At 33.8% G+C, this 18,846-nt stretch overlaps 1 protein-coding gene across 4 annotated transcripts in view; it reads right to left on the bottom strand.

The window, feature by feature from the left end:
- Positions 1-18,846, bottom strand: part of LOC306886595 (coiled-coil domain-containing protein 9B-like) — a 43,068-nt gene that overhangs the window by 1,863 nt on the left and 22,359 nt on the right. For all 4 annotated transcript variants that reach the window (XM_079443843.1, XM_079443845.1, XM_079443844.1 and 1 more), the window contains 8 exons: positions 15,859-15,915; positions 15,423-15,592; positions 9,728-9,765; positions 9,548-9,586; positions 8,420-8,513; positions 7,451-7,484; positions 6,312-6,834; positions 4,801-4,883 (listed from right to left, as the gene is read on the bottom strand). In XM_079443843.1, the coding sequence (XP_079299969.1) occupies positions 4,801-4,883; positions 6,312-6,834; positions 7,451-7,484; positions 8,420-8,513; positions 9,548-9,586; positions 9,728-9,765; positions 15,423-15,592; positions 15,859-15,915 (1,038 nt within the window). The remainder of the gene's footprint in view (positions 1-4,800; positions 4,884-6,311; positions 6,835-7,450; positions 7,485-8,419; positions 8,514-9,547; positions 9,587-9,727; positions 9,766-15,422; positions 15,593-15,858; positions 15,916-18,846) is intronic.

The raw sequence follows: 18,846 nt of genomic DNA, 5'->3' as shown, positions 1-18,846 counted from the left end.
TGAGAAAGGATGTGGTTCATTATGATTCCGATCCAATTGTTGATTTAAAGTGCAATTAAAATCACCCCCCAGCATAACAATATTAGTCTGGGGACAGTCCGATAATGCATCTGATAATTTTTCAAAAAAACTAATACGCTCTCGGCCATCATTTGGAGCATATACATTAAACAGAGACAAAATTACACCACCTAAGGCGACATCTACTCGTAAAATTCTTCCTGGTATGATCTCAAAACTCTTTAAAAAACCCCCAACCCGGGGTGAAAACAAAATTGCTACCCCTGTGCTAACATTTGTGCCATGGCTCAAAAGCACAGTACCTTTCCAATCGCTAAACCACTGTGATTGATTTTGCAAATCCGTGTGCGTTCTTGAAGTAAAATCACATCAGCCTTTTAAGAATTAAATAATTAAAAAGGTCATTTCTTTTTACCGTACTACGACAGCCATTAATATTTAAAGATCCAATATTAAAAAAGATCATAACAATAATTACAATGGGGTATAAGCAAGCCACCACATCTGCTTTCCAACACTTTTCATAGATCAATACTTCTTCAGACGCGAATTTAAACTTTTTCTAACTGTACTAACAAGTTTTTTTAGCCTATAACGTTTTGGTCTATCCAGTTCTTCTAAAGTCGCCTTTCGCATTACAGTAGCACCAGACTCAACAAAAAGTTCCAAATCAGGAAAATATTTTTCCAAATTGGGTTTTCTCTGATTTTTAGTAGCATCCAGAAAATCATTAAACTGCTGAACTGTGTACAAAGGAGATTTTGAATGGGAAGTAAAATAATTCCCCGCAGAATTTCCTTGTGAATTTCCATCATGCTCTTCTCCAGTATCTAGACATTCACATTCAGAGTCATTCTCAGATAAGTCATCAGTTCTCTGTGACAACAGATCTATATCACACTGTACCAGGCTGCTTCCTTGTACCTGCAAGTTTTCAAAGCTCATTTTGCTTTTCTGGACCTTTTGAACCACTAACTACCCCAGCAACATTGAGCTCCTCATCACCTTTCACACTTCCATGTACATGTGTACCAGTTACGGAAGCACTGTCTGTAACTTCAATCTCCTGTTCAGACACATTAGAGCCCTCTCCACTGGTAGGTAATACAGCGGTTTCAACTGGCTGTTCATTGCCAATGCTTTCTACACCATTATTATCCACTGCAGTATTTAGGCCTCCCTGTTCTACAACAGAATTACCTTCCTTCTCTTTTTCAGCCTCCACATTTAAAGGACATGATTGTCTAACATGGCCCTGCTTCAAGCATCTAAAACATTTCATTGAATCAACAGCAATAAAGATCGTAAAATCCTTCCCATTCAAGGTCAATTTTACAGCAACCTCTAGATTTTGAAATTCAGCATTCAAAATCATATACGTTTGACGTCTAAATGACATGATATGCTTTAATTCTGGGTTTTTTAACCCAAGCGGTATCATTTTGATCGGACCCATTAATTTCCCATAACGCACAAGCATGCGCTCAAGTGTATCATTTGGGATAAACCGGAGGAACATTGGAAAGGACAACCTTTTTCGAGGGATTGGACAGCGGCAAAACCGGGACAAATACATCTTTCACAGATAATCCATGTTCAACCAAATCATTAACCATAGACGTTTCCCTCAAAAAAATAACAACTGCCTTGTTCATTCTCGATGCAGACAAGATATTTTGCGCACCAACTGCATTGCTAGCAGCAATTAAACAATCTTCCACTGACACGGTCTCATCTGATAAACACTTACACCCATGTCTTGCAGTCAAGGACGCAAAGCCATCAGAATTCGATCCCATTTTACTCTCTTTCGCCGACAAAGTCAGCAAATAAATATTAGAAAACTACCGTAGTTTCAATAAGCTCAACCAATAAGTACCTTAATCTAAAAAGAGGAAAAAGGAAAAGTTTGAAACTCACTCAAACACGCCGCTCAATCACGCACACTCCTCCCGAAACACTCCGCACATGCGCACCAGAGAGACAGAGAGAGAGAGAGAGAGAGAGAGAGAGAGAGAGAGAGAGAGGAGAGAGGAGAGAGAGAGAGAGAGAGAGAGAGAGAGAGAGAGAGAGAGAGAGAGAGAGGAGAGAGAGAGAGAGAGGAGAGAGAGAGGGAGAGAGAGAGAGAGAGAGAGAGAGAGAGAGAGAGAGAGAGAGAGAGAGAGAGAGAGAGAGAGAGAGAGAGAGAGAGAGAGAGTGTAATGGCAGGATTTACACATCAGCTAAACACAACCTTTTAAGAACCATCAGAGAATCACATCACCTTAATTAAAAGGGGTCGAAGCCTAGAAGCGCACCTACAGGTACATATAAAAAAATTTGAATGTCGTGAAAAAATTTTTTTTTCTTGTAACTTATTTCAAAAAGTGAAACTTTCATATATTTTAGATTCATTGCATGTAAAGTAAAACATTTCAAAAGTGTTTTTGTTTTAATTTTGATGATTAGAGCTTACAGCTCATGAAAGTCAAAAATCAGTATCTCAAAATATTAGAATATTTACATTTGAGTTTCAATTAATGACCATCTCTACAGTATAAATTCAGGGTCTCTTGTTCTTTGAAAACACAATAATGGAGAAGACTGCTGACTTTGCAATGATCCAGAAGATGAACATTGACGCCCTCCACAAAGAGAGTAAGTCACAGAGGGTCATTACTGAAAGCTGTGGCTGTTTACAGAGTGCTGTATCAAAGCATATTAAATGCAAAGTTGACTGGAAGGAAGAATTTGGGTAGGAAAAGGTGCACAAGCAACAGGGATGACCGCAAGCTTGAGAATACTGTCAAGCAAAGCTGATTCAAACACTTGGGAGAGCTTCACAAGGAGTGGACTGAAGCTGGAGTCGGTGCATCAAGAGTCTCCACGCTCAGACGTCTTCAGGAAAAGAGCTACCAAGCCACTTCTGAACCAGAGACAACGTCAGAAGCGTCTTACCTGGGCTGTGGAGAAAAAGAACTGGACTGTTGCTCAGTGCTCCAAAGTCCTCTTTTCAGATGAAAGTAAATTTTGCATTTGATTTGGAAATCGAGGTCCCAGAGTCTGGAGGAAGAGTGGAGAGACACAGAATCCATGTTGCTTGAAGTCCAGTGTGAAGTTTCCACAGTCAGAGATGATTTGAGCTGCCATGTCATCTGCTGGTGTTGGTCCACTGTGTTTTCTGAAGTCCACAGTCAACGCAGCCATCTACCAGGAAATATTAGAGCACTTCATGCTTCCTTCTGCTGACAAGCTTTATGGAGAAGCTGATTTCCTTTTCCAGCAGGACTTGGCACCTGCCCACACTGCCAAAGGAACCAAAAGCTGGTTCAATGACCATGGTGTTACTGTGCTTGATTGGTCAGCAAACTCGCCTGACCTGAACCCCATAGAGAATCTATCAATCTACCGCTATCAAAGCAACCTTGGCTTCCATTACACCTGAGCAGTGCCACAGGCTGATTGTCTCCATGCTGCGCTGCATTGATGCAGTAATTCATGCAAAAGGAGGCCCAACTAAGTATTGAGTGCATAGAAATGAACATACTTTTCAGAAGCCTGACATTTCTGTTTAAAATATCCTTTTTATTGATCTTATGTAATATTCTAATTTTCTGAGACACTGAATTTTGTGTTTTCATTATCTGTAAGCCATAATCATCAAAATTTAGAGAAATAAAGGCTTTAAATATTTCACTCTATGTGTAATGAATCTATATAATATATGGGTTTCACTTTCTGGAATGAGTGACAAAACATATTGACCTTTTTCATGATATTCTAATTTTCGGAGATGTACCTGTAAATAGGTAACAAGCGGTTACTTGCATTGGTTTTGTTGGTGCCGAGTAAAGTGTCCTGGTACATGTATAATGCGTAGATTCCCGATGAATTCCTTTAGGAGTGAAAGCTTCTTCATTCCAGCCATAGGTTGATTGGTCCAAAGTGAATCCACAAAGTTACTGAACTTAAAATTGAAAATCCGGAAGGGGAGCCGCGAGATTTCCAAGGTGACAAGTGTGTCTCCAGGCCAGCGAAAGTAAAATAAATAAATAAATAAATAAGACTTCACCTTTTGGGTGTGGGAGAAGTTTTATCTGGTTTCCCTGTAACACCCATTTTGGTTAGTTTGACCAATAACAAGGCACAGTTTCAGCGGGAAAGTGTTTCTTTGTCCCACTTGATACCTCATTTGCATGTTTTATGACTGGTCTGGAGAATCGGTGTAATTTTTCCCACAGTACAGTAAAAATAGTATGATGCATTTCACGATCACAGTGTACATCATTGTTTGAGGAATAAAGAGCAGATCATTTTGATATCAAGAAAGAGACATCTAAAAGATATTAAGATACATTCATACACCTGAACAATTTCTTATTTTTTATTTAGTTTTATATTAGTCATAATAATAATAATTATTATTATTTTATAGCCATATAATCTTTTATCCCTACAAATAAGCATTTCAAGCTGGAATTTTCTTTCAATTGCATTTTAAATAGGAATTTAAGCAGAAAAATCACTCTTCGATTTTTCCCCAAATCGTGCAGCCCTAGATCAATGCAAAAAGACCAGAAATGGACTGTAGTGTTGCACTTAAACACTTTAAAACTGATGTAAGCGTGCTCTTTACTGCGTAGGATGAGTAAGTGGCCTGGTTACATATATAGTGCTGCTTTCTAGGGTATTTCTGCAGCACTTCAGCTGTATAATGGAGTTTCAGTGGGCCGCTAAATCCAGTGAGGTGGGACACTTCAAATCTGCCAGTCAAATGAGGCTTTAATGCAGCACACTCACCATATCAGCGCTGGTGCTGTGGTCGGGAAGAGCATCGCCTGGCTCCAAATTCAGGACAGACAGACTCGAGTCCATCAGTTCTTCTGTCAGAGAGAAAACACACACACACACACAATCTCAGTGAAAACGCACGAATGCAAAAACCCCAAAAACTTGCTGCACATCACAATCATTTCAGTTTATAATAGAGTGCATTAGTGCAACACATTTTTTCAGTGTCGCTGGATCCAGAACTAAAACTAAAATCGGTAACACTTCATTTTGATAGTCCACTTTAGACATTGTACTAACAGTAAGTAACTTTGCAACTACATGTAAACTAGCAGTCATTAGAGTATTAGTAGACTGTCTGCTTAATATCTTTAACACTTTATTTTGATGGGTTCACAACATACTGAATATAAGAATCTTTGCAAGTACATGTCAACTTATTCTACTAACCCTAAACCTACCCTACTGAGAGTTAGTAGATATGTAGTTGCAAATGAATGACAATTAGTTGACATGTAGTTACAAAGTTACTTATAGTTAGTAGAATGTCTAAAGTGGACTATCAAAATAAAGTGTAAACCTTAAAATCATTTAAAATTTTTTTAAATGAAATTAAAAATATATAAAAAATAATAAGTGGTAAAATAGAAAAAAATTGTTACTTGAAATAAATTTTAGCTGAAAAAACTAAATACAAAAGTTTTTTCCCTCCTAGTTTAACCTGATATAGTAAAAAAACAAAAGCTGGAAAATAAATTAAATAAATAAATGAAAATTTCAAAGTAAAAATCAATTCAAAATCTTAATAAAAACTATAATTCTATCTAAATAGTTCCTAAATAAAACAGCTTCGGAAGTAATTTTTCCATATTTTCCACAGGGATAAAAAAAATATATTATAAACATAACGCATGTAAAATATATATATATATTTTAAATGCATCTATGTTTTATTTATATTTTTTCTTAACTTTTTTTTATTTTACACTGAATATTTTAATAGTAAATTTACTTTGTTTCAGAAAATATATTTTATTTTAATTAAATACTACTACTACTAATAATATACAACATTACAAACATTGATTTGAAGCATACAAGTATTTGAAAGTCAGATCAAAAGACAAAGATTCAAGACTTTAATGAGGGAAAGAACTACAATCCCATGAAGCATTGCAAATTATATAATTGAATTAAAAACTAAAAACGAATACATTTAAAGTTGTTGATTATATCTATAGAAACAATCTATTTTAAGTTTGTTTTGCTCACTGTCTGATTGGAGGAACTTTCTGTACAGCATTATGGGTAATGTAGTTTTTCCACCACAAATTCTGCTTTTAAACACAATTATTGTAAAAACAAATTAAAATACATTTTGACAAAAGCATACCATTGTTTAACATGCTCGGAGCTCCCAGTAATTCTGTCTTTAACAGTTTATAAGCTATTAAAAATGGCTTATTCTTCTGTAACCTGACCGCTGCGCTCTATTGAACCTGTAACTGATGTTCTCGTACCGTTCCCTCTGTTTGAGCAGTTCTTGCTGTGTTCGACAGGTTGGTTCTCGTCCGGTTCTGCCGATATACAATCATCTCCGGCTTTGGGACACGATGCTTCGCCGGCTTTAGTTGCACTTCCTTCCGTGAGCGGATTCAGTTTCTCCACGTGCTTTTCCTGCTCCGGAGAGGCCGGTTTTATCTCCTCCGGGATACATTCGCTGTCGTCTCGCGCCAGTGTTAGTCTGTCTTCTTCTACAGGGCCGTTCTTGACCTGTGAAGGTGTTTCTGTGCTGTTCTTGTCGAGGTTTTCAGAAAAGCGGACCCTTTTCTCGGTGGCTTTGAGAGCGGATTCTGTAGAAACACTTCCGTTCTGCTCTGCCGTCCCGTCGGGGTTCTTGACTCCGGTTGTTTTGAACGAGTCTTCAGATGCACGTGGCTTTGTGTTTTCAATGCCAGTCTCTGGATCAACGTTCTCCACCTCAGGAGCGCAAAGAGCGTCAAGCTCCTCTAAAAACTCCTGCAAACTGCTCTCTGGATACACCTAGCAGAAACAACCATCAGGTATATATACAATTAGAAAGGGTTACACTTTAACCTCAGACTTGAGTGGTTTCGAATGAATTCACCCCAGAAATTAAAATAAAAAAAATTAAGCCTATTTTTTAGAACTACTAACATAATATATTGTGTAAATATATTCATAAACATTTTAATCTCAAACATCGCACAAGTTCATGAAAACATATCAAGTCACCCCAAAAACCTGAAAAAATAAAAATAGAATAGATAACAATAGATAATAAATAGAATTTGAAGCCTATTTTTAAGATTACTTATATATTTTGTGACATTCTCTTCATAAAAAGTAGGAATATTTTCATTGGAAACTATTATTTTTGCGTTTCATTATTTTCATAAAAAATAAGCACGTTTCATGCCAACTTTAGTGAATTTCATGAAAACATGTCAAGAAGTCAACCCAAAAAATAAAATAAAAAAAATATAAAATATTTTTAATATAATTTTTTTTTTGAGGCCTATATTTAGGACTATTAATGCATATTGTGAAAATTATATTCATAAAAATTAAGCTTATTTTCATCCCAAATTCTCATTACTGCAGTAGCGGTACTAATAATAATAATAATAAAAATCACCTGCAAATGCTCCTCCTGCTCTTTAGAGTCCCACCTATGAGGGCAAAACCAAAGTTTGAAACAGTTCCTTGTTATCATACAGTAAATGATTATTAATTTACCATTAAAAATAGTTATTGTTTTAAAGAAATGTTTTCGTATCAAAGATATTGTGATATTACAATTGAAGATATATGTTGTTTCTTAATGTTTTTTTATTAGTAATTATTAGTGCTGTCAAACGATTAATCGCATTCAAAATAAGTTTGTTTACATAATATATGTGTGTACTGTATATATATAAAAATACAAACACATGCATGTATATATTCATGAAAAATGTTGTTTGTGTGTTAAATATATTTATATATAATATAAAATATAACATTATAAATATATGCAGGTAAATATTTACCGTAAGTGTATATTTATATATACATAAATATACACAGTACACATTCATATATTATGTAAACAAAAAATTATTTTGGATGCGATTAATCGCTATTAATCATTTAACGGCAATAGTAATTATAAAAAGAAAAGTATATATATATATATATATACAAACACTGTATTTTTAGTGATTTTAGATGACATTTATAACATCTTTATTAAAACACATCAATGAATAAGTATTTAATAATATCTTTATCTTCTATAATAGCATCATAATATCTTTGATTAGAATAAAATGGGCTTTTTGTTCAGTTACTGTGTGTGCTGAGTAAATGAACCTCCATTTACTGTATAATGAGGAAATGCTGTGAACTCATAACAAGATTTTAAAAGTCAAATTATAAGAGGTCATGTGATCAGACGTTAATGGCAGTGGAAATGCACAAAACCATAAAACACTCTGTAAAGCACTTCCCATCATCCTCTGAGGCGGGGGCTAAATGTATGGCAATGGCTTCGAGGTGAAATGTGGCAGGATGTGACTGTAAATGCTTCAGCACACTAACAATCAGCAGTTTGTGGTCAGTTTACCTCCTCGCTCGACCCGTCAGTCGGTCTTTACCCTTCGCTTTACTGCCCACCACTGGAACACACTTCCCCTTCCTGTCTGACGCCTGCTGTCGACCTACAAAAACCCAAACACATCAACACACAATGCAGAATATGATTTAATTAATTCCTATCAACTATCTTGATTATTATAATCGCACAGTGCCACTGTGACTGCAGGAGATGATTTCATATTTTTATATAAGCTTCCAATGAAATTAGAATTTTAATGTAATATTTTTAGATTTAATATTGTTCAAATATTTAATTTAATTCAATTTTATTTTATATATAAATTTAAAATTTTATACAAGTTTCCAAAGAAAATTGAGCTCAGATTTTTATTTAATATTTTTATATTTAAATTATTTTATATACAATGTAATACTTTTATATACGCCTTCAATGAAAAATGAGCTTGAAATTTTATTTAATATTTTTATTTTATTTTATTGTTTAAATGTAATATTTTTTTATATTTACTTAAAATATTTTGTTTTACAAAATGTAATATCTTTATAAACTCCCAATGGAAATCTGCAGTGTTGAATAAAATAACTAGAAAGAGCTATTATAAAAATACCATTACTATAACTTTGCTATTTTAAACTTGACACGTTCTACAAATAGGATTATTAAGGCTAACTAAAAGTAAAACTAATGTCAAAAAACTAATTTTGTTTTTTGAAAACATTTGTTACTTGGCAACATTTTTTATTTTCAAATAGTTTAATTAAATGTATAAAAAAAAAGAAACTAAAACTTAAATTAAAAATAATTAAAACTATAAAGACATTTATAAAAGTATGAAAAAACATTTTTATTATTATTTACAGAAAATCTGAAAATAAAAAGTACGTGGAAAGAGAATCGTTGTATTTGTTATTGCACAAAAAGGATATTTTTCCATGTTTATTTGCTAATATATATTCACAATTTTAATGCAGATTTGAACATCCAAGCATTAAATGTGCTGCTATTTTGATCAAATATGGTCAAATCCATGGATTCAACTCCAATAAAGTATATGAAAGGTTTGAGATGAACTCATATCTATATCAAACATTCATGTTTTAGGCCAAATGATCAAGAGTTTTGGGTTTTACGCACCTTCTGCTCTCATGTTTCCTCTTCTGGTGTTTTGACCTCCTATAATGAAGCATAATCAATACAGAAGATAAAATATTACACTCAAAATACAATCCACACACAAAGCACAACCAGATTTTATCAAGAAAATTATGAATATAGCTGCAAATGAGTTTGATCAGAAAATTTAAATTTGCTCACCTCTGTTTGATGTTCCTCCATGTTCCTTTTCAGAAAACCTACAAAAAAAACACATGGGAAAAAACACGCAGACGCAACTAAACATCATCGCAGAATAATCACTGATAGCAACAATATACGAACAGAGCGAGAGGAGAAGCCATGCAAATCCAATCAATCTGTCACTAGTTCATGGGTTAGTTATCTTACAGACACAGAACGTTTAGTGCTGAGACAGACCAGTTTGTGCTGGTTACTGGTGCAGATCTTTACGGTGAAGCTGGATGAGCAAGAAAGAACGGCTGGTTAAACTGGTTAAGCCGATAAACATTCAAAACAACAAACGCAAGCATCACTAAATATTTAATTCAGTTATCTGTGGAATCCTTAAAGACTAAACTGATTTGAAAAGGCAAGATTTCGCTGATATACCGATTGTCCAAATCTTTTATTATTAACTTTCAAAACTTTTTTGTATTATAAAATTGTATCAATCTGTATCTGCCCTTCATAGAAAATCTAAATAGAAAAAGTTAGCTGTTAAAAAATAAAATAAAAAAAATGTCTGGGACACAAAGAGACATTTCCCAAAATTAAAGTAGAGAATAAAAAAAAAAAAAAATTAAATCGCACATTTTTCTGAAATTAATCGCGATGAATCCCACCTAACATTAAAGTTTTTAAATACACTTATATTGCAATTTCACATTCAATCTTCAAATTAATGTAGAAACAACAAAGACAGTATATTTTAAATTATATGAATTTACATATATGCATGTAAATACATGCAAATATTTTCAAAATATATAAATGCATGTGTATATACATAATATATATACACAGTAATTAAACAATAATTTTACATGCATATATATATATATATATATATATATATATATGCATGTAAAATTATTGTTTTATTGTATCTACACACATATATAGATGCATTTACTTCATGTAAAATATATTTTTTTAATTATAATTTGTCTTTCTTGATTTTGGAGTAAAATATGAGCTGTCTTTGTGAGCTTTACCCAAACAACACTTGAATATGAATATTTGAATATGATATTTTGCTGGGAAAAATAATGATTGTGACGTGATTGTTCTGCTCTCTTGTACAGGACGTTCACTGATCGAGTGTGTTTCTATCTTCTACCTCCCACAAAACCATCAGCCCTGAGCGATCTCTAGTGCTCGCAAACCGTCCCAAATAAGGCAAGGCATTCAAAGCACCCTAAAAATAACCACTCAATAGTACTCACGGGGGGAGGGTCCCATCTGAAACGCTGGAGCCTTCCAGACACTTGTTAGCATTTGGCCTGAAGTTTGTTTGTGGTACTGCATGTTCAGGTTTGCCGATAATTATATTACTGACAGCATCTCTGCATCATTATATACAGAAAACACAGATGATGCACTTTCAATGGTGCACAGAGATCCAGAGCCCAGATGCACAAAAGCCTTATGCTAACAAAACCCCTGGATATAATTATAAACTAATCACCACTAAAAGTTTTCAATTTTCAATTTTAATGTGTGGAGATGTGCTGATATCATGTTTGGTCTCGTATCTTGTCAGTGTCTGCGCTTGCTTGGCCATTTGTTGTGAAAAAATAAGGAAAGTGTGTCCAGCTAAGTTCAATTAGTATTTTGTTAGATGGGTATAAAAAAGCTTAGTTTACCGCGGCAGGTGTCATGTGAAGGCCTCCTCGTGTGAAGACCATCGACTCCACCGGCAAAGGATACAAGTATCGCTTTTTATTTCTCCTCTTTTCTACTAGTTTCACTTCTGTTTCAGCTTTTATAACCATGTCTTACTCTGTGTAAGTTGTTGTTTTTAGCATGTGTGTCTGGCTCAGTGTTATTTCTTAGGATCACTGATAAACTATACTGTCCTGATTTGTATTTGTTATCTATTTTAATTTGAGTTAATGTCTGAATTTATTATGTCTTTTATTAAGTTTTAGTTTTATTTAATTTGAGTTATTTTAATACTTCAACAAACTAAATGGAAATGATATATATACATATTGAATTTATAAATGTGTATATATATGTGTGTGTGTGTGGTTGTACATATACAGCATATAGTTGTTGTTTTTTTGGTGTTTGGCTTAGTGTTATGTTAGAATCATTATTATACTCATACCTTTTGTTCTTTAATATTCTGAATTGTTTTTAGCTTTATTTTTTTGTTTTTCATTTAAATGTTAAGTTTTGAAATTTTGTTATATGCATTTGTCATTTTTATTTAATTTCTTTATTTTTTAAATGTGTATAGGTAGTATTTATAAAGTTTTAGCTCTTAGTTGTGGATCTGTTTTTAGTTTTTTTAATACAATTGATTGCTTCCGTTGTCCTCATTTGTAATTCGCTTTGGATAAAAGCGTCTGCTAAATGAATAAATAATAATAATAATAATAATAACATCTCAGTTCAGGTAAGTCAAACATTGATCTGTTTGTTTGAGCAGCCGGACATGTCAACTTCTGACTCGACCAATCATGTAAGTGCAGGGCGGAGCTAGAGGAAGAAGAAATTATATGCATACAATTAACATCACAAAACACCATTTAAAACTCATTTTACTTTCATGATATCATTTCTGAGTTTTAAAATATTTATTAAAAAAATGGCTGAAAAAGTCATTTAAAATAATCAATTTAATTTTTTCACTAATTTAATATTTTCCATTTTAAACATTTCTGATCTCTGTTGATGATTTAATAATCAAAAAACATGTCTAACCAATTGAACTCAACTTTAACATTAATGACTATTTTCTCCAAAATAATGCCATATGAAATATTGTATTTTATCAAAAGCTCTGTGTTGTCTATTAGAATATTTCAGCATTTTGTGTTTTATGATTCAATACAAATTTATTGTTAAAAACATGGTCATCATATGAATGGCTAAAACTAACCATTTAATTAATGGGTTAAAAAGTAATACAAAAAAAGATGTGCATAAAATTCCTTAAATGTTTTGGCAAACAAAGTGCTGCACAACAGAGATTTAAATTAAAACATTTTGTTTAATAAATTGTATAATTATTATACTTAATATTATTATTGTTAAAGTAGTTAATTTTACAGTACAATAGTAAAATATTTCTGCCATAATTTCTTTGTTAAACCACTATATAAGAGCGAAAACATGAATTAAAGTAAAAAGTCCATGCTGACTTTAAACAATTAATAATAATGTAATTAACTGATAATTATCATTAGTAACAGCACTAATTAAAAGCTTTTTGTTGTTTATCGGAAAGTACAGACTGCATTCTTTTCCATTTATGACTGTATATTTACTTTAAACCCCCCCCCCCCCCCAATAAAAATAAAGTAAAAACATCTAAAAACTCACTTATAATCTCAATTATAAATGTACTGAATTTATGCCACAAACCCAAGACAAAGCCTATGTGGCGTTTTCAGAATGACCTTTAATTCTAATAAAGTTTGATTCAATTACTTAAAGTCATCCATGTCTCATGAGCTCACTGAACGGAGACATTTGACCCTAAAAACCAAACAAGACATGACTGATAAACATTCCCAGAAGCACCAAATCCAAAACAGCTTCAACAGATGAATATATATTAGAAGTTTGATACAAGCCCATGTTATTTCTATTCTTTTTCTCACTCAAGTTCTAGTTCTTCTGGATCAGCTCGTGTTTAATTGAACGGCAGCACTTCACGAGATTTGGCAAGACGTCTTGAGCAGTTTGACATCTACGAAGCTTTTACAGTCATCAGAGCATAAACAAGGACCTTTTATAACCTCTTTGACATTAAACAGGATTCAGCTCACTGATGTGTGCAGCTAAAATGTCAAAGATCATTTATGAATCCTACTGCATTTTGCTTACAAAGCATTTTCCAGCGATATCGCCGACCTTATTGCAAAGACACTATTCAAACTTATTGACACTTTATTTTCCTTTTTTTTTTTTATTTATTATTATTTTTTTTTTGATATTGTGCAGTGCTTTGACACAATTTGCATTGTAAAAAGCGCTATATAAGTAAAGGTGACTTGACTTGACTTGACATTTGTCAGAGTGAGATGTTTAAATCAGATCTGAACATGAGTTTGAAATGAACTGTGCATCACCACGTTTCCCAATGATGATGATGATGCGTTTCCATAATTATCATAGGGATATTACTGCTGCAAATTTAGACAACAACAAGATCAATTACTCTATTAAATATAGGCAAGATTTTAGAATAGCTGCCATATCTATTTTGACATTGTTTTAGGCTACTTGTTCAGTATAAAGATTTGAAAATTGGAATATTGTATAAAGCATATTTTCCATCCCACTTCCTGGGAAACTTGCAAAAGTTGGAAAATTGGAAGTTGCCGTTAAAGACACTCAAAAAAATATTTGGGCCTAATTTTAAGATTTCTGTATTTGAATTGCATATAAAATTATGATGCATAAACTCAACGTGATGCAGATTTGTAAGTCATACAGTACATCAATGAAACAGGACAGATTTCTGTAACAGTACTAATACAAGTATTAAATTCACAATAACCATGTTTATATATATCATCAATACAATTTCAATTGGTTTTAAACTAACTGAATACTGCTTGCTCCAGAGCTAGTCATATTCATTTTTTTTTTGACTTCCCATTTTGTTTAATGTCTTAATATCATCATCAACGTTATTCATATTAATAATAAGACAACATATGCATATTTTTTGCTGACATGCCATTATGTGTTATTTTTACAAAACAAATGAAAAACATTATATAAGTCATATTTAACCATTTTCATACTTTTTAAATGAATCATTTGAATTATTATCACAAAGAACAGATTTATGCTGAATCGGAGCAATTTAAATAAATGTATTATGAAAATATGACAGACAAAATCAAATATATTAACTATTTGCCACCATTTAAATGGTTTAAACTATAGCATGATTTTTGGGTGCAGAAATCTGACCCGTTTCATTTATGCCTGACTGACAAATATGCATCACATTAAGTTTATGTTAATACTGTTTAATCCAAATCGATGCAAATGTTTAGATGGAATTAAAATACATAAATCTTAAATTTATGGCTAAAAAAATTTAGGTTTGTGACTTTTTCTACATAATAAATGACTCCAACTTCAATTGAGCAAATAATTTTTTTTATGTGCATTTTAAGATTTGATGCACATCTTGGTGTTTCCATGCAATTTATTTATTTTTATTTTTTAATGCAATATCCCAAAATCTGCATAAAAATGCATGAATAGAAGATAATGACTAAATTGGTTAACTTTAACCAGCTAAATATTACTGTTATAACACGATCTTGTGTTCATATTTCAGAAATCTTATCAGTTTATTAAAGATAAAATAATCTTTAAGTTAATTCGGATCATTTTAAGCATAAAGAAAACAAAAAGAAAGAGACCAATTCATCAGAGAAGGAAACATTGGACATTTTTGGAATAATTTAGCTCAGGATCAATAAACAAAACAAATATATCTGAAGGTGTCAGTAAGACAGAGAAGAAGGAGGCCATAATGATTCAAACAGCTGTGATTTATGTATATATGAGGCAGTTAAACATGCAGAAAACGAGCAAACGAAAGAAGAAATCAAACTAAATCAAGGTGCAAACTAAAGCAGCGCAGGTTAGTTGCTCTCATGTCAGAACAGAAATCAGGCGCGGGCGTCTGGCTTACATCAGATCGGTTTTCTCCATGTCCCAGGCTCTCCTCCACTGGCCTTTGGCGTTTTTGTGTCGGGCCACGCGCTCGCGGTCGATCTCCTCGCGCTCCTTCTTCCACCGCAGGTACTCCAGCTGCTCTTCTTTGGACGCGACGAGGTTCAGGTCAGCGACGGCCTCTGTGACCTGCCGGATCATTTCAGCGTCAAATACAGAGCAAAATCTGCAGTCCGTCCATCAAAAGCATGTAGAAACGGTCTACTTTGATATGCAGCTGCAGTTAAATACTGTATGGTTGAACACAAAGATATGAGAAGACGGATGGAAAGATCTTTACGTCCCTCCACTTTAACAATACGATTAGTGACATCTGAACATTTAGTTTTTGCGCTCTGTGTGTTTAATTTAATTAGACGTTCAGGTGAGAGTGTGAAAGGTGGAAACGCTCTCACCGGGACGACATACGAGTCCTCACATCTACTCCATTGATCCGGTTTTCCTGTGTCGTCCTGAACAAACACACAGATGAGAGACAATGGTACGGAGCACAAGACTGTTACAGATCAAGACCTGCTGAAGATTACTGTTAAAACACAAGCACAACTCATTTTAGACATCTAATAAAACACCTCATATTATATATACTTATACACAGAGTAAATATGCTGAAAAAAGCAATATATACACATATACATGTAGTACATATACACAACCTAATTCATCTGTACCTTGAGTTCCTTATGAAATCTTTCTTTTTATTACATTTTTATTTCTCTGGATGTTTAAAATTTAATTTTAATTATCAAAAGGCATGTTTACTTCATTAAAATCACAACTTATAACAATTAATTTAACAACTTAGAACAGAAATTACATTTTTAGAGACCTATGAAATTGTTTATTATTATTATTATTTTTTTACCAAATTCTGTTTTCCATTTTAATAGTTTGATTAAATGTTAATAACCAAACAGTATGTGTAATTAACTGAATCTATAAAAACTATTTCATTTATTAGATTTTTTTTATAATAATAGGGCCCTATGATTTCCCCAGAATTTCCGTGTTGTGTATTTAAATTTTTCTAGCAATCAAATGAAGGCATGAAACATTATCATTATCTACATGGCAGGTGAATTGGTGTAATAAGCTGTCTATTTATTTCAGTACAAAGGCTAATATTTTGGACATGGGTATAAATGGTCACTCTTTTTGTACACTAGAAGTGACCCACTGCCCTCAAGTGGATAAATACAAGTAGTACACTTGCTTTAGTAACATTATGATCAGAGCTGCTGTCTAGAAAACTTCAATCAGGATGAGATCCTCTTAGAGAGAGCAATGTTCAACACCCTGCAGCATGTGCATCTGAAGCTTTGCTCAAAGTCAATGACAAAGAAACACACCAAACTTCATCTGAATGAACTGCAGTAGTAAGAAACTGCAGAAGTAATCTCCAGAAACATTACATCTGTAAAGTTTAGAAGTTATGGCATAAAATATAGCACTTCTCAACCAGTGGGTCGTGACCCAAAAATACCTCTGATAATACAAAGAATTAAATTGCAACTAACCATATAATTTTTAAATAGACTAAATATATAAATAGTGCAAATAACTTTTAAAGGAAGGAAAAAACACGTCTGTGCATGTATTCAAGCTCTACAGTATTTCAGCAGGAATTCACCTGTTAAATCAGTCAAATTAAGCAGATTTCAACATGGACCGGTTGTGTGACGGAGAGTTATAATATGTGACCCTGGAGCACAAAACCAGTCTTAAGTCGCTGGGGTATATTTGTGGCAATAGTCAAAAATACATTGCATGGGTCAAAATTATAGATTTTTCTTTTATGCCAAAAATCATTAGGATATTAAGTAAAGATCATGTTCCATGAAGATATTTTGTAAATGTCTTACCGTAAATATATTAAAACTTCAGTTTTGATTAGTAATATGCATTGCTAAGAACTTCATTTGGACAACTTTAAAGGAGATTTTCTCAATAATAGCTTATAGCTTTCTTCACTAGCTTCTCTATTCTTGTTGTATTCTATTTATTTATTTTTTTTAATTATACAATTAACAAATTCTATCTGTTTTCTTTTTATTACATAATTGATAAAAAAAACAAACCTTGCTAGTGTACTGCGTTAAGTGTTCTTTTGCTCTTTTGTTGATTATGATCATTTGTAAGTCGCTTTGGATAAAAGCGTCTGCTAAATGACTAAATGTAAATGTTTAAGCGTTGAGTCTATGCTAATGCGATTTCAATGTTCGTTTTGTAAGGTTCTTACGTTTGTACAATAAACGATCTATATTATTATGGCTCCTCAAAATTAAAAAGAGAAACGCACGCTACAGTGACAAAACCAGACCAAAAGAGTCACTCATTCTGCCACCAAACTGGCACATCACCTCTGCGCTCCCAGCAGCCGCATAATACAGAGGAAAGAGCAGCCAAATGTTAATTACATTAAAGCATACTGCTCATTATGACTACAAACAATGAAGAGAGAGAGAGAGAGAGAGAGAGAGAGAGAGAGAGAGAGAGAGAGAGAGAGAGAGAGAGAGAGAGACAGAGAGAGAGAGAGAGAGAGAGAGAGAGATTTTAGAGCGACGCTGCAGTACAAGAGCCCTGCTGTTATATCTGCCTCTCCTCACAGCGTTACGGCTGCGTCATGATGTCATTGTCCTGGAGTTATGCCTGCTACGACAGGCCAGATGCATTTTGGGAGAGTCCTTCCACATACGGTATATCTGTGACTCGGTGAAAGCACGACTCCCACTCACATGATTAAAATCCGTCTGTCACCCGCGAGAACATCTGCTGTGATGACAAACCAAGAAATACAAGAGAAATGCTTATTAAAATAGTCCTCTGGTTCTAATATGGCATAAACTGCTTTCTGAAATCTACATGAAGTCAGAACTGACTTATGTATCAACCACCTGTCATATAAACTGTTTTTTTCTCATTTAATATCCTGATTCACTCTGAAAACATTTAGGAAAGGAAAGGATGTGACGTGTGGCCAAGTATGGTGACCCATACTCGGAATTCGTGCTCTGCATTTTAACCCATCCAACGTGCACACACACAGCAGTGAACACACACAGCAGTGAACACACACACACACACACACACCGTGCACACACACACCCGGAGCAGTGGGCAGCCAATGCTGCGGCGCCCAGGGAGCAGTTGGGGGTTCGGTGCCTTGCTCAAGGGTCTCACCTCAGTCGTGGTATTGAGGGAGGAGAGAGTGTTGGTTATTGAATCCCCCCACCTACAATCCCTGCCGGACCGAGACTCGAACCCGCAACCTTTGGGTTACAGGTCTGACTCTTTATCCATTAGGACAAAGACAACAACATAGCAACAAGTGTGTTATGGCCAGTGTTGTTTTTGTTGACTAAAACTTAAAAAATCAAAACTAA

Source organism: Barbus barbus (genome assembly GCF_936440315.1).
Source record: "Barbus barbus genome assembly, chromosome: 20".
In the NCBI taxonomy this organism is placed as follows: Eukaryota; Metazoa; Chordata; class Actinopteri; order Cypriniformes; family Cyprinidae; genus Barbus; species Barbus barbus.
The sequence above is the reverse complement of the archived record's forward strand: the minus strand, read 5'-3'. Positions and strand labels throughout refer to the sequence as shown.